This window comes from Colletotrichum orchidophilum, assembly GCF_001831195.1.
Source record: "Colletotrichum orchidophilum strain IMI 309357 chromosome Unknown Scaffold_49.1, whole genome shotgun sequence".
Classification (NCBI taxonomy): domain Eukaryota; kingdom Fungi; phylum Ascomycota; class Sordariomycetes; order Glomerellales; family Glomerellaceae; genus Colletotrichum; species Colletotrichum orchidophilum.
This window is the reverse complement of record NW_019173005.1, coordinates 104,940-120,363: the sequence shown is the minus strand read 5'-3', so window position 1 is coordinate 120,363 and position 15,424 is coordinate 104,940. Positions and strand designations below refer to the sequence as shown.

The 15,424-nt window shown below is 54.5% G+C and overlaps 4 protein-coding genes across 4 annotated transcripts; 1 reads left to right on the top strand and 3 right to left on the bottom strand.

Moving 5' to 3' along the window:
- Positions 1 to 717: 717 nt before the first annotated feature.
- CORC01_06529 (2OG-Fe(II)oxygenase superfamily protein) lies at positions 718 to 2,042 on the top strand (the record flags this gene model as incomplete). Its single annotated transcript, XM_022618170.1, has 4 exons — positions 718 to 879; positions 936 to 1,103; positions 1,168 to 1,311; positions 1,401 to 2,042. 4 exons carry the CDS (start codon positions 718 to 720, stop codon positions 2,040 to 2,042), a joined length of 1,116 nt encoding a protein of 371 aa, XP_022475312.1.
- A 126-nt stretch (positions 2,043 to 2,168) lies between these two features.
- Positions 2,169 to 3,554, bottom strand: CORC01_06528 (uncharacterized protein; the record flags this gene model as incomplete). The annotated part of the gene is made up of 4 exons (XM_022618169.1): positions 2,169 to 2,317; positions 2,382 to 2,946; positions 3,010 to 3,260; positions 3,326 to 3,554. The coding sequence occupies 4 exons, from the start codon at positions 3,552 to 3,554 to the stop codon at positions 2,169 to 2,171; spliced, it is 1,194 nt and encodes a 397-aa protein (XP_022475311.1).
- A 1,944-nt stretch (positions 3,555 to 5,498) lies between these two features.
- Positions 5,499 to 8,350, bottom strand: CORC01_06527 (kelch domain-containing protein; the record flags this gene model as incomplete). Its single annotated transcript, XM_022618168.1, has 4 exons — positions 5,499 to 6,572; positions 6,628 to 7,451; positions 7,510 to 7,587; positions 7,636 to 8,350. 4 exons carry the CDS (start codon positions 8,348 to 8,350, stop codon positions 5,499 to 5,501), a joined length of 2,691 nt encoding a protein of 896 aa, XP_022475310.1.
- A 2,008-nt stretch (positions 8,351 to 10,358) lies between these two features.
- CORC01_06526 (transmembrane amino acid transporter) lies at positions 10,359 to 11,784 on the bottom strand (the record flags this gene model as incomplete). Its single annotated transcript, XM_022618167.1, has 2 exons — positions 10,359 to 11,597; positions 11,665 to 11,784. 2 exons carry the CDS (start codon positions 11,782 to 11,784, stop codon positions 10,359 to 10,361), a joined length of 1,359 nt encoding a protein of 452 aa, XP_022475309.1.
- Positions 11,785 to 15,424: the final 3,640 nt, after the last annotated feature.

Below are 15,424 nucleotides of genomic sequence, written 5' to 3'. Positions count from 1 at the left end.
ATAACAGCCACATGCTTAAAGACTAACTTTAATCGAGACAGAAGCTGTGAACCAATCACACCGATAATGATTAAGAGATTACAATTTAAAGTGACGGAAGTTCAACATGTCTCAAACTGTAAACGTGTGGCACCCCCGCATGTTATGTGACCTTCAACACAAAAGGAAAATAAATGCCTTGTTACCTTTGCCGAAAAATCGAAATCAGATGACTCTCTGGTAAGGCTTGGAAAAATATTGTGATATTTGTGATACTGCAGATGCTTTCCTACTGTCACCAGGAACCAATACCTCCTAGATTAATGAGGAGGCTTCTCCCCATGGTTCGATTCACTCAATACGCAAATCGAGGGAATCAAAGATTTTCGGGCATAGACCGAATATAAAGACAGCTTGAAAGAGGGAGTTATCTTTGGAGATGATGAATCGCGCCGGTGATTGGACAATTGAACCCAATACCAGCATGAGAATGTGGCTCGTCATCCCGGATAAGATGGCGTGCTCGAATTCCGGCGATCTCACTCCGACGCGGCGCAACGGGAGTGGCGTGGGCGGGCGCGCGGGGCAAGAAACGAACGGCTTTACATCAGATGGAGGGGTATTTATGAAGGGCAATTATGACCTCACGAGATTTGACTTCAACCTCTGCGCTGGAAGCAGAAGTTGCATCAATTCGCCAAAGAAAAAGAAAACTACTACAAGCTGAGTGTTGAAATTATGCCTTCAGCCATATCTCCTGAACCAGCGTCTCTGCCCAAATGGCAACGGCCAGCGAAGACCAAGTACGAACTGCCTTGGGCAGACATCGCTGTGATTGACATTAGCAAGTTTGACCAGCCAGGCGGAAAGAAGCAGCTTGCTGAAGAACTTCGACAAGCTGTACGACGATAAAATCACCCAGGAAAAACTTTCAATCGATCTAACCCGATTGCTAGGTCCACGAAACCGGCTTCTTCAGTCTCGTCAACACCGGCTTCACACCTGAGGAAGTGCAGCGCCAATATGACATTGGCCAAGGCTTCTTCAACCTTCCCGTCGAAGACAAGGCCAGACCCGGCAACACGTGCGACTTTTCCAAAGGCAACTACTTTGGATATAGATCGGTAAGTCTGTTGGCGGTTTGACAACACGTTCAAAGGGAATAAGTGAGTACTTATGAGGCACTAGGCGCATGATAAGAAAATGCAGGGGACGGATGTGCTCAACAACGTCGAATCCGTCAACATTGCCAAGTTTATCCCAAACTACGAAGACGAACCATTCCATCCATTCTTCGAACCTTTTCGGCATGAAATTGAAGACTTTTCAAGAGTACGATATCCCCCCCCCCAATATGCCCAAGTCTCTGCTTTGATTTAGCACCCACCAGCCTGCCCGCTCACACACAAGCCACCCATCAGCGTTCCCTCGACCTCGCAAGCAAAGTCTTTACCCTCTTCTCCATCATCCTCGAGTTGCCAGAAGACTACTTCTCCTCCCGCCACGCCTACGCGTCCCCGAGCGAAGACCACCTCCGCTACATGGGCTACCACCCGCGGCCCCTCGCCGACGACCGCAAAGTCGGCAACACTTGGTCGCGCGCCCACACCGACTTTGGCTCCCTCACCCTCCTCTGGAGCCAGGACGTCGCAGGTCTCCAGATCAAGACGTCGGGCTCGGGCGGCGCGTGGCGCTACGTCCCGTCCGTGGACGGCGGCATCGTCTGCAACGTCGGCGACACGCTCGATTTTTGGTCCGCGGGGTACCTCAAGTCGACGACGCACCGCGTCGTCCGGCCGCCCGAGGACCAGGCTCATTTATTCCGGCAGGGGTTGTTCTACTTTGTGCGGCCCGGTGACGAGGTCGATATCAAGCCTGCGCCGTCGCCGCTGCTCAAGAGGCTGGGGCTTGTCGGGGAAGACGCGGAGGAGGCTGCGCCGGTGAGGGGGTTGCAGTATGTCAGGGAACGGGTGAGGGATTATCACGATCACAATGACTATGCAGATATGAAGGGGAAGAAGTTTCGGGTGGGCAATCTTGAGATTGAAGACGAGGCGGAGTGACAGAATCATTGATGATTCATGCATGAGGTGGGAAATTCGAACAATGTCTATTATGTAGCTCCGAGGTCGCTGTCGCGACGAATATCAAATGCTTTTGGTGAGATATGTGTACCACATATCCGATAATTACTGGTCGTACTCGCCGGCATACAGAATGTCGGTGGGCTTGCCGTTCGCGGCATCCCAGAAGGAGCGCTCCTCAATCTCCAACCCTCTCTTCAAAGCAGTGACATTGACGCCAGTCTCCTTGGCCTGGTCCTCCTTTGCGAGTTTGACTGCCGCAATCATTAGTATTTATCGCAGAGAGCCCCCCTAGAAAGCGAGTTGGATAAAGCTTACCGTGCAGGAAGACTGCAGTTCTCTTGCCCGAGTACAGCGCGTGAGGGACGTTTGTGCTGTTATCCGAGTTGGCGTCGCCAATGGCGTAGATACCCGGCACGTTTGTCAAATAACCCTTGGACACATCAGCAGCGAGGCGTCCGCCCCAAAGCTGCACGCCAGCCTCGGGGCCGATCCTGCTGCGCAGCTCGTCCGGGTAGCTCAGGAAGAAGGCGGCGCGCTGGACGGGCTCGCCCTCGCTGAAGCTGACGGAGAAGAGGTCGTGCTCGGGCGCGGTGGGCAGGGCAGGGTCGTGGGGCGGGTAGGCGCCGTCCTTGAGGCGAGTGATGCGGGTGATGGTGCGGTTCTCAATGGGGACCTTGTGGATGTCGAGGTACTCTTGGAACTTGGGGTTCTTGGCCTCGGTCTCGGCGCGGGCGGCTGGGGTGTCGGTGCCGTTGGCGAAGGCGATGATGTCCGTGTTGAGGGTGAGGATCTCGCGGACGAGGGAGGGGAATTCGTCAAAGGAGTTGGACAAGAGACCGAGGGCCTGGTCTGCGTGTTCGAAGCCGTCGCACCAGGGGCACTGGAAGGGGGATTTTGTTAGGATCAAACGTGTGGCGTGAGACAAGATGCCCGCGAGACATACCCAGAAGATACCCTTGCCCCAGTTCTCCCACAGACCCGGGGTCTCGGGGAGGTCGTCCTTCACACCGGTGGCCAGAACGATCTTGCGCGCACGCACGGTCTTGGTCGACTTGTCGGCGAAGTTGGCGGTGACGACGAAGCCGGTGGCATCGCTGCCTCCGATCTTGGTGACTGTGCCGTTGGTCAAGGTGACGGTTTCATAGGATGCAATCTGCTTGCGGGCGGAGTAGCGATACCACGCCGGAGTGACGCCTGGTTGTGCTTTAGTAACTATACACAGACATGGTAGACATGGTCATTGAGCAGTGAATACTCACCATCAAAGCCGAGGACATCGTGCATGTGTCTTGTGGGCGCGTTGCGGTACTCGGCAGAGTCGATGAGGAGGGTGTGACGGCGCACACGGCCGAGGGCACTCGCGGCGGCGAGACCAGACGGCCCACCGCCGACGATGATGGCGTCGTAGATCTGGGTCTCTTCGATGGGCAGGGCAAGGACAAGGCTCGATACTGCTGACAGTACGAGGGAGCTGAGAGAGAACTTCATGGCGGGGGAGTGCTAAAGAGCGACAAGGAAAGAGAGAAAACCTATGAACGAGAGCTAGGTTTTGGTACCGACGGGTGTTTGAACTGTACTGATGAGGCTATCCAAAGAGATGTTGAAGGAGGAGTGGTTCTCCTCCGCCCATTATAAACAAACATGAACCATCCTCCTACGCTTCTTCCTCCGCCAGCGCGCCGGGTGGAGGGATTGGAATTCGTGCCATCGCAGCTGAATGATGCGATGTTCGCGAGAGCTCTGGAATGAGGCCTAGCGGCTGTTGATCCTCGCAAGAAAAGAGGCGCCGGCACCACGGCATGCCCGTCTGGTGTGGGGGACAGGCCGGCCCGCGACATTAGCGTTAGGTAAAGTGAGTGAGGGGTGTGTGTGGGTGGTTGAGGTTGTGTCGATGTGCCAATCAGCCACCGTCGGCTGGGACGAATGGGGTAGGTTGGATGGTTCGCGCAGGAAAACCCGAACGCCGCGCCAGGTACAGAGTCGTATAGATCTCGGCCGGCCCAAATAGTGGGACTCTCTCGCCGCGGACTGCCTGCGTTTTAGAGTTCATCTTTATGGCACATCGGTATTACCGGGAGTTGCTTTGTTTAGGGCTATGTGGGTGTGATGGGAGGCACATTGAGTCAGGACCCTGGGGATACGCAATGACGTGACGGGACGACGTTGTAACCCTTTATAGGGGAACGGCGATGCTGTCGATGTCGCCACAAGGACCATGTCGATTTTTTTCAGGTGGGTACGAGTCAAGAGATTGGAAATGTGACAGGTCTTCAGGAACGCGTTACCTAAAGACCCGTCAAGAGTCAAAGACTGGTCGAGACGTTTTCTTACTTGTCCTGATAGTCTGTAGAGACACGTTTGGGGGAAGAACCTCTCTTGATCGCGCACACCGGTGCGCAGAAATAGCATCAAGAATCAAGGTTTGATAGGGATGCCAGCCCATGAACAATTGACGAGTCAACGGGCTGCCCGTACTTCTCCACAGCTTCTCCATGACAGGATGCTTTGGGGTCTAGTGCGGGCTCCATCGCAAACTTTGAATTCACCGTGTACATAATTGTATAATATCTTTTTCAGCATTTCGAGCAAATTCCCTCATCCGCGAGCCTCCGAATGAACGAGTATACAAGCGTTGAAGGACCGAGTGCCGCCTTTCTGCGAGCTAGAGCCATCCGGAATGGCTATGGAGAGACATGGAGAGACACGACTCGAGTACTCCGTGCGGGTGATACTTTTACTAACTCAATCAACTGGCATGTTCCTTCCCCAATTTCGGTGCCTTGGCACGAGTTGTACGAGTTGTACGAGCTGTACGAGCTCACCCGGCACGTCCCTCCTCTCTGTCCGGCCCAAAGTATTCGACGAGTCCATGTTGTCTTGGCTAATGTGCGTTTGTGCAAGCTTTAATTCACTATTGATTGGGAGTTTTTGTCCAAAGCTGTCTTGGAAAATCGTACTGCTCTCCGCCAATGGTCGTTGGTTTTGTCTCAGATGGCCATGCATCCGTCTGTCTCTGCATGCGCTGGTCTGAAACCCATCAACTCAATTCAAAAGGTGGCGGCGAGCACGTTCCACAAACCCAAGACATACGGGCCAAAGTCAATTGGAAAAAGACGGGACGACGATCGTTTCCGCAGGTTTCTGGAGAGGCGGTCAAGGAAACACCGACTCCCGAGGGCAACCTTGCGACCTGGATGGAGACGTTGGTGTCAAGGTTTTCTCATTTTTGATATGAAAAGTTCAACGAGAAAAAAAGCGTGTACATGATGAGAAGGGTATCTAGCGATTGCGGGTTACCTCCCCCTTTCCCCCTCCCTCTTGGACTTGTGTGTGTGTAAATACAGGAAAAAGTCGTGTATCCTCGTGTGTGTGCTTATCCCGCTCGCCCCCCCCCCTCTGTCTCTCCAGATATTATTTTCATGTCAGATTTCATTACTCGGTGCTGTTGACAACCCGCAAAGCCCGTCTAGGCCCCATGACGACCGAGAAGAAACTCGGCTCCTGCCCATCTAGCAGCTGCTCCGTGCTAGAAACGCTCTCGTTATCCGTGTTGTCGCGCCTGCTCGAGCTCGTGCGCGGATCATTCCCACTCGGCCCGCTCTTGAACGTCCTCACGTCCTCGCTCTTCCGCTTCAGACCGCCGGCGGCGCCGCTACCGCTGGCCATGCCGCCGGATCCAAAGCCCGGGGCCGGATCGTCCGTCATCCATTTGGGTTCAACGCCGGTGCCGACCCACGAAAAGGATTCGTCACTGACGGTACTGGTATCACGGCGGTGACCGCGCTCCCTCCTCTCCTCGCCGCGATTCCCGCCAAAGAAGCCCGCCGCCCCAAAGTGCGTGGAGCTGGCACCCGAGTACCGGTTCACCTGCGACAGGTGCTGCTTGTAGGCGGCGACCTGGCGACGGTACAACCACGCGCAGAAGCCGAGGTACGCGGCCAGCGCACCCAGTATACCGGCAATGACGCCCGCCGCGATGAGACCAGGGTTCGTTCCGCCTCCATCCTCCTTTGTCGGCGCTGGGCCCGCAGCCGTGCTCGTAGGTCCCACGCCCGTAACAGTAGCCGTTGCGCCACCCTGTGTGACGGTAAAAACGGGCGGCGTACCCGTCTTGAACGGCCCACCCGTAGCCGGACCGGCCGCGGGTGTCGTGGCGGTGGCCCCGCCCTCGGAGCTGCCGCCGATGACGCTCTGGACTTTGCCGGGGACCTTGTAGCCGTAGGACCCGGCCAGGACGGAGTTTTCGGAGCTGAAGTCCGCCGCGTGGGCACCGGACACAAAGCCGCTGTTCCACTGTAGGTTGCTCGCGTCGAAGACGAAGACGCCAGGAGATTCGCAGCCGGCGTCGGAGCCAAGGTAGCCGCCGGCTACGATGATTTGGCCGTCGCGCATGGTGCAGGTGTGGCCGGCGCGGGGGGCGGGGACGCCGTCGGTTGCGTCGACTTTGATCCAGGCGAAGGCGGGGATGGAAAGGATGTACATGTCGTTGTACTGTGTCTGGTTGCCCTGCATCGAAGATTAGCCACCAAGAGTGTCTCCCGTAATCGTAGTCCAAACTTACAAAGGGCTGCAGATTCTGGCCGCCGAAGAAATAGATCTGGAAGCTCGAGGCGTCCGGGGCGCTCGCGATAGCGGCGCATGGGTTGACGCGGACGGATGGGGTGTCGCCCGTCGTCCTCTGATGATACCACTCGGACGTGGCGATATCGTAGACGTCAAGGGTGCCGAGGTCGTCGACAAACGTCTTGTCGGAACCTCCCGCCATGCCGACCAACACGCCTCTGGCACCCCACCCGGGCACAAAAACCAAGACACCGTCAGCTCGTTCCGGGAACGCGTCGGTTTCCTGCAATCCGCCCTCGGTGACGTTGCGAAAGACCCCGCCGTCGGCAGCGCCGGCAGCCCGAAGGGCGTCGACCCCGGTGTTTAGGAACCCAGGGTGAGTGAACTCCAACAGACTCTTGAGGTACACCCTCGGAGTCTGAGTCGACCAGCCCGCGGTGGTCAGCCAGTCGAGGTGGCCGCCAAAGTACCAGCTCAGCCCGAGCTCGGGCACTGATATGCCGGCGCCCTCGGCGGAGCGTTGAACGGGGGTGTTGGCCGCAGTTGAGTAGTTTCCGGCCGATGTGCGGGGGTCGCTGAATTCGAGCCAGGAGCTGTCCTTGACGGAGTATCGCCAGATTGACATGGGAGCAACCGTGGCATACGTGCCTTCTGCGCCGTCGTTGTCCGCGAATTGACCGCCGTAGAGGTAGAGATAGTCGTAGTCGTGCCACAAGTAGCCGTTTGCGACTGCGGGAGGGCCATTGGGTATCGTCATACCCTTCATAGAGGGCGATTTCGTGTCCCATGACCTTTTCAGGTCGAGTGTGAGGAAGTCATTGTCTATACACGCACGTCAGATTCTTTTCTAAGCCTCAATCGAGGGGTTTGCAGGTCGTACTCCAAGTGTTGACGGTTTGCGAAGCCTCCGTCTTGGATTGACCTCCGTACATGTAAAGGGTCCCGTTAAGTAAAGCCGCTGGTCACCATTAGCAGAGTCGTTCATCCATTTTCTGCTAAAACTCACCCTGCTGAGCCCATCTCAGACAAACGTTCGTCGGCGACGTTGCTCGGGGCCGTATAACACCAGCGACCGCCCCGCTCTCAATTTTCTGGCGACCATTGTTATAACTGAATGCCGGAATGATGACCGCGATGAGCATGGCAATCATGCCGAGCCGCTGCAGACTGGAGATCGTTGGCGGTGGTGCGCTAGAGACCGTCTTGATCCTCGGCCGTCGATAACCTTGGGAGAGCTTGCTGTACCAAGACAGCTTCACAGCTTGACTTGAGCTCGGCTGTCTGGACTCGGCCGCCGTCTCGCGCTGGTCAGTCTCGGAACGTCTGCGGTCCCCATCGCCGTCATCTTCTACATCGTCTTCGTCATCGTTGGAAGTGCCGTAGCGTTTCGATTCCCCCCGCCCAGGCACATCTCCAAATTCCTTCTCGCCGGCCATCGATTCCTGTCGGCCGCAGGACTGTTGAAAACTCTCAGCGACGGGCGAGCTGCAATCGTCGCTGAAGTCGTCGTCCAGTCCCAGCTCCTTGAAAACCGATTTCCTGCCCTTTTTGATGTTGCTGACCATTGGATACGGCTTGGGTCGCAGACCTGACCCTTCTCTTAGACGGTCAGATGTGTTTTGCGAATTGAACTTGGGTCGGACGTGTGTATCGCTATGAGGGCGATGGTCGAGAGGGGGGCGATGGTCGAGAGGGGGGCGGGAGAGGTTTACAAAGGACATCGTGAGAGCCGGAGAGGGCGTGGCAACCAAAACGGCTGTTCCGTCAGGGATGCAAGATAGTGACGGGGAGGCTCTGACGTGCGGATGGCGGTTGGACGGTTCGAGGCACACTATGATGTCGCCACCTGCAGTTGGGTGGTAGGGGTTGTCACATCGCCCGCAATCACAGGAGAGGGATGGCAGGGCCTGTGAGCTCACTCCTTTCGCAGGGACAGAGACTGAGGTCTGGGAGAGAAGATTACTACTATTTGGGCAATAGATGACAAAAGTGACAGAATTGGAAGATGAAGGCCGCTTTTGAGATTGATAATATGGACCTGGGGGTTCGTGGCGGCCCTGTGAGAATATGGATAAGAAACATTGACGTTTAAGTCTAAAGAAGAAAAAGAATAAGAATCAGAATCCACGCCAGGGGGAGAAAAGAGACGTGGTGGTTCCCCATCTCATTCTAGAAGTTGGATCCCTGGCTAAGGCGACTTTAGGCCTGGCCCTAAATCCAAGAAATCGAAAACGCGGGGATGAGCTTTCATCCTCTGCCATGAATAGGTAGCGCCAAAAGTAACACCGCAGATTCAACCGACGGTACAGTGAGAACGATGGACGCTGGATAGACAGCTGCCGGGCCCAAGGAGGCATAGGGAGGGGGGGGGGGGGTGTGGCGGCCCGGTGTGGGCTGTGAGGCGTGGACGAACTGAAAGCCCCAACGGGAACCCCACCCTATCATACCGTTTCCACCAAGGACGCCTCTCCAAGGGGGGGGGGGGGGGGGGGGGGGGTGTGGCCGTCCGGTGTGGGCTGTGAGTCGTGGACGAACTGAAAGCCTCAACGAGAACGCCACACTATCATACCGTTTCCATCAAAGACGTCTCTACAAGCGAAGAGGTGGGGAGCGGATCGTGGCTGGCGCCGGCGCAACGGGGAGAAGAGCACGCCAGCCAAAACTTGGAAGGGTTGGAAGGCCGGTCGGTGATGGATCCAATCCAGGAACCAACCGCGTTGGCGCGCTCGCGGCGATTGGGTGCCCACTTGGGTGCAATTGGCCGCGATGACTTCACCAGTCATCATCGGCAGGCCATCTTGGCAACCCGGACGCTGTATGAATGCGACGCTGGGCGTCTTCTTTCTGGGCATAGAATCGAGGATTGAGAGTCGGTTCCATCGAGATGCCAAGACTGGAACTAGTGAAACACAGGGGATTGAAGCCCTGCCCGACGGCGTCCTGGTGCTTGGTTGATCGCGTGTCTCGTCTGATTCGATGGAGGTTTATGAGAATTAATCAACGGATGGCACACACCACCACACCTTTGCAAGCGGCCACAGCTCAGGGATGATATGTCAGACTACGAATTAGAGTGAGACTAAAGGGAGCATGGTGCATATGAGGGGAGCCGGGGGAGGAGAGCATGGAACGGAACAAATGCGGTCTCCAACACCGAGCTTGACGTCATTCAGGGAGACCCTTGTCCTTCGTCTCCGCTTCAGGGACACTTGAATAGAATCTTCTGTCAGCTCACTCCCCTGGCCAGCCGCCAACGCAGTCACAGTATTCCGCTTCACATGCTGCTAGCAATGTCCAATCAGCGTATGCTGCAGTTGGCGTCATGTGGCTGAGCAATACGGTTGGGAGTACATCCGTTACGAGAGATATGACCGGATGCAGCCCTGGCTCGCGTGGAATTACACAATATGGACTGTATGGACACGATTACCAACGGTTCCCGCCAACGGACCGCAGGCTGTGTGGCTGTTTCCGTTACAACTCGATTCTATTCCTGTCAAATCCAAGTGCCCAGTCTTCTACTTTCTTTGTGTCCTGAACATGTTGCTGATCGGCGGGTACAGCCTCAGAGAGGGTTCCGGGTCGCGATATCCAAGACATCGATGTCCCCTATCATGGCCTTGGGAACAGAGGAATTTTGGGCAGACTTTGGATTTCTCTATGGCATTCCCTTTACGATCGCATCAATGGCTCAATTTCGCATGGCTTCCTCAGTAACAAGCCTCAAGCCTAGCAGCTGAAAGGCTCCCCCACTGCACCAGACTCATATGCCTCCACAATGCCCTTCACCGTAACATACGTCCCAGCAACACAAATGAAGCCACCAACGGCAAACGTGAGCACCGCCGCCGCGGCTTGAAACCACTTCCGCGCCCATTGCCTCCACCCATCATAGTCGTGGTAGTTATCGTGCAGCCAGAACGCGCCCGCGATGCCATACGTATACCACGCTGCGAACAAGCTCGCCGCGATGCCGATGAGGTAGTTGAAAATCGGCACGCCCACCGCGAGCACGAACGCCGCGCCATTCATGAGCACCACCAGAACCGCCCACGTCCCCCACCCGACCGCCGTGTGGCTATGCAGGTGATGACTCTTTCTGAAAATCCGTACAAACACCAGCTTCGCCGCCGTGTGCGCATAGAGCGACCCGGCAAGTAAGAAATTGGGTATCGCGATCCCGTACGCCGCCTTGGCCCATCTCGGTTCCAGGCTGCTGAACGCCGGCGAAGCCACCTCGCTGCCGAGGTAGACGTAGCTCACGACCGCAAAGACGGCGTAAAACGTTGTCGCGAAGCCCTGGAGGGTGTACGCCGCCTTCATCGCCTCCTGCGGCCGTCGCATCTCCGACATGAGGATGAAGAACATAAAGTGGCCCGCGTACGCAAAGACAGGGTTGGTGATGGCGATGAAGGCCGTGTAAAAGTCGGACGACACGGCGACGCTGACCTGCCGGCCGGGTGCCGGGTGGACGCCGGCGCCGACCATGCCTACGATGCCGGCGACGAGGATCGAGAGGACGGCAGGGATACAGAGCCAGGAAAGCTGGTCCATTGTGCGCGGGAAGCTGAAGAGCAGGGTCGGGATGGCAAAGATGCCGGTGTAGAGCATCAGGCACAGTTTATTATCGCTCAGTGTCGCGAGGGCGATCTGTCCCGCCAGCAGCTGCCCGCCCGTAGCGAAGACGGCGAAGACGATGGTCCCGAAGGCGAGGAGTTCCCTCCCCGGCCGCCCGAAGAGGATCTGGCCAGCGTCGCCCATGGAGTGGACCTCTGGGTGCCGTAGTTTGAACTGCACAAGAAGCCATGATGTGTAGGTCGCGAATATGCCGAGAAAGACGATGAGAATCACTCCTGGGACTATGCCGACGACCGCCAAGGACGATGGTAAGGACAGCATGCCGTTGCTTACGATTTCGGCTATCATGAGCACCGCGACAAGCTTCCAGGACATCGTCTTGTATTTGATCTGCAGTCTGTTGTCAATCCAACAACATTCTGGCCTTCTTCTTTGGGACTCTGAAGACTAGACGCACCTGATGATTTTCTTCATGTCCAAAGGGGTCGAGGTCGTCATACACCACGGGCCGAGTAGTATCGTTGTGATAACCAACATCCCCGTTATCCCTGTCATAAGTCTCCCGAAACTGCTTCATATCGACAATAGATAGCTGAATTTCGTCTGCAATGCCACCGGATCGGTCAATTGTGCCCTGAGAAGCCGCAGCACTGTAACTTGAGAGACGAATTATCGGTATTTGTTGTGCCTCACTCTCAGGACCGCGGGGTAATACGAGATGTGCTTGTGCAGATAACCAATGCAGAGTGAGCTCTTATCTGGAGCATTGCATCTATGCACATTGCTTATCTTGTAATGTCACTCTATTGACCAAGCCGCAAAGATAGGCCTAAGGTAGTTCAGTAAAAGAAGGTCGCGTATCTTGGGGCCATATCAAACGCGTCATGGAATTTGCTCACCAGTAGGAATTTGTGCAGAGCGCCGCACTTCGTAATGAAAGTAGACATTGGAGCTCTTGAAAACAGTCTCAACAGAACACAATATCCGCATCTTGGAAAGCCGCGATCATATCAATTACGAATAATAGAAATTCCACACAGTACATGTCACATAAGGTAAAGTAACAAACAGGCACGCGTGCCTCTCTCGCAGGCGTTTAGATGTTGCGATGCTGAGCGAAATTGCATTCTCAATCCAAGCCAGAGCTCAATAAAATCGCAAATGATTTGAATTAGTGGTTCAGATTATCACTCTGATGATCTTTATCACATTATTCAAGATTTTAAGCGCGTGAGATGAGCCAATCTCAGGTTTCTAGCATTGAGAAAGTTGGGAAGAGCCTGCTTCGGCCATGGTGAGTGCTCCCGTCGAAGGACTGTGGGTGAGGAAATCAACACGGAGATACACACCGCATACATTTGATTCTACGATTGTCCATCACTTATTTACAATGAGCTCGAATCTGAGTGAAGTCAGAGGCAACACCGGCGCTTTCTGTCCTTAGCAAGGAAGCAAAAATTGCAGACATGAGGCCGAGCCATACAACCTACTGAAACAAATCTATCATAACTCCGTCGGATAGGGTTACTTTCGCGCTGATGATCTTTTTAGTTCAAATCTGGATACACAGTAGTAGGATATTCAATTAGCCCTTGACGAGAGCGGGTCAATAGAACGTCGTTATAAATTGATGATCTCTTTGATAACTTATTCTCTATACTTCTAGGCATTATTTTTGTCCTGGGACTCGAAATTTCGAACGTGATACAGATACATTTAAATGCACAAAGTCTGTGGGAAAATTTAGTATGCCTCGCGCTTCCGAATGACCCTCAGTTGTCATAAGAAAGCCACATCGTACCTCCGGACCGCACGAGAACTGAAGATGGCGGCGACAGGCTTTTCCCTCAGTTTCGACCGCAAATTGATGACAGGCCCAGGAAACTTTAGAGTTGGTGCCAGTTTCAATTTGAGACAGGCGATTGCCCTCACGGCCACAAGCTCGCTCGTTAGCTTGATTCATGATTGGTGTTTCGCGATGTTCCCATCCTGGTGATCCGAAACTTTCTGATAAAGGGTGGACTAATGCATCCACATCCACGTTTCGGGTAGGTACATGTGTTCAGACGAAGCATTCGGTACAATCAGACGGTCAAGATTGCGAAAGTGAGGCGCGCTGCGTCTGTTCGCAGAAATTGCTGCTCGCACGAGGCTGACTGTAGAATTGGGTCATTGCCAAGAGACTGTGTACGAATGACCATATTCCTGTCTTACTTTATTCCAAGTCTAAAGGGCACAAGAAGCGATTCGGGGCGATTTGGATCGAAGAGGCAGGGAAAAGAATCGCCATCGATTTGGTTCAAGCCATAACCCTGAGAAACTATCATCACAGACATCCATGTAATGACTAGATAACCGATATAAGACTGGGAAACACGAATTCGACGACGAAGCCAGAAGCCGCAAAGAATTGCGATTGCTCACAAGACCCAACACCAACTATGTGCGCCTTCTGACCAAGATCGTTTGCGTGATCTCCACGGCACCTTGGTGTACAGTAACTCTGTCAAATGGACCACACATGTTCATCCGTACTGCACCTGGATCGACGGTCAAAAACGACAAGAAATCCAGGTTGGGCAACCACTGAGAAACGTGCGGGGATGTTAGGTTGCAGCGATGGAGTGAAGATGTATCCGGCATGGGCATGGTTCCATCATTCAATTTGCGAGTGTATGCCAGTGTCACGTATCTTGGTCGACTTGCTCCCAAGCTCATCATGGGGCCAGACGGTCATGACCGCTATTCCGTCAACACCCGGGACATGCCCAAAGACATGTATCCACGTGAAAATCATAAGTACGCCGCGGATGGCAATGATCAGTTCAGTATCAACAAGACCATTGGATCGCTTGAAACAAAAGGAAGGATCACCTGGATAGTTTCCACTTTACCCACGCCCATCTGGGCCCAGGCCGATGGAGGAAAAGTGGGAAAATAAGACATTTGCCGTCGATCTCGAGCAAGCCATCCCCCCGCATGCATGGTCCGGGGATTAAACAAGGTTCAGCCCCTCCCGCGACGAGGAGAGAAAGGAGAGCCAGTCGGGTATGCTCACTGAATCTACCGCTCCCCGCATCAGCGAGAAAAGTGGAGGAAAGGCAAGACTCTCGGATGGTGTCGTGCCTGTTGAGATGCAGATGTCCGATGACTTGGGCTAGCTCGAGATAGATGGATGAGGAGAAGTGGACAAAGTCTTTTGATCCCTTGTAATCTGGCAAGTGGTGACAGCTCGCCACGAGAACCGGACGATTTTGGCGTTCTTCTAGTCGAGAGAACCTGTCGATCACTCCTTCGTCCCAAGAACTAAACCAGCATGATGCTCCAGATCCCTCTCATGTAGCGGCTGCACCTCCTCAGGATGGGATCTTTGGGGATAGGGAACAAGGGAATGGTCGGTCAGGGATTGGAATTTTCAGACGGGCATACAGTATCCGCACCGCTTCTCCTTTTCCGCAGTCCCATTCAACGTCGTCGGCCACAGGTGTCAGCCTAAACTAGGTAGATAAGCTTACGGCCCTTTCTGCTCGACATTCGAGAATAGACAAGATCAACCGTCCTGAGGTCTTGTGGCCAGCCATTTCCCCCTCTCCAGATGACCACATCATGCAGCACTTTTGTGCCACCCGTCGAACAACTCCACGTGCTGCCCATTGTACCAACCTACATAGTGCAAGACTAAGGGCTTCTTGGGCTTATTTGCGACGGTCCTCTGTCCTCCTATGCCATCGGACGACCCAACCAACCAACACGGCGTAGTAGCACTAGGCTGAATCCTGCATGATCTTCCCCTCATGGCGCAGCGGCCAAGACAAGGGAAACCAGACATTCGCCCTGAACGCTGATTCCTCGAGTGCGGGGAAATACTAACTCACCGGCGCGCAACATTGCATTCGTATTTTTTTGAAATGGCACGCCACCGACTCACCGCGAGCCCAACCTTGGGCTGCAAGGAACTTTCGAAAAGCCTGCGGTCGCTTCTTCCCGCGCCAAGTCAGGTCCCAAAACCATATCACTTGACTCAATGCCGAGATGTCCGGGAGTGGTGGAGAATCTGATGTGTGCCGAGGAAGCTGTGCGCGCCGCAGGTGTTAATACGAATGCTTACAAGTCAGTTGAATGTCAACGATCGTCCCAAGTGCGAAGAAACTTTAAATCTTCCTCACTTTCTCAAGCAGGCTAAGAGTATAACAGGAGTATTCCTCCCTGAATGCTTT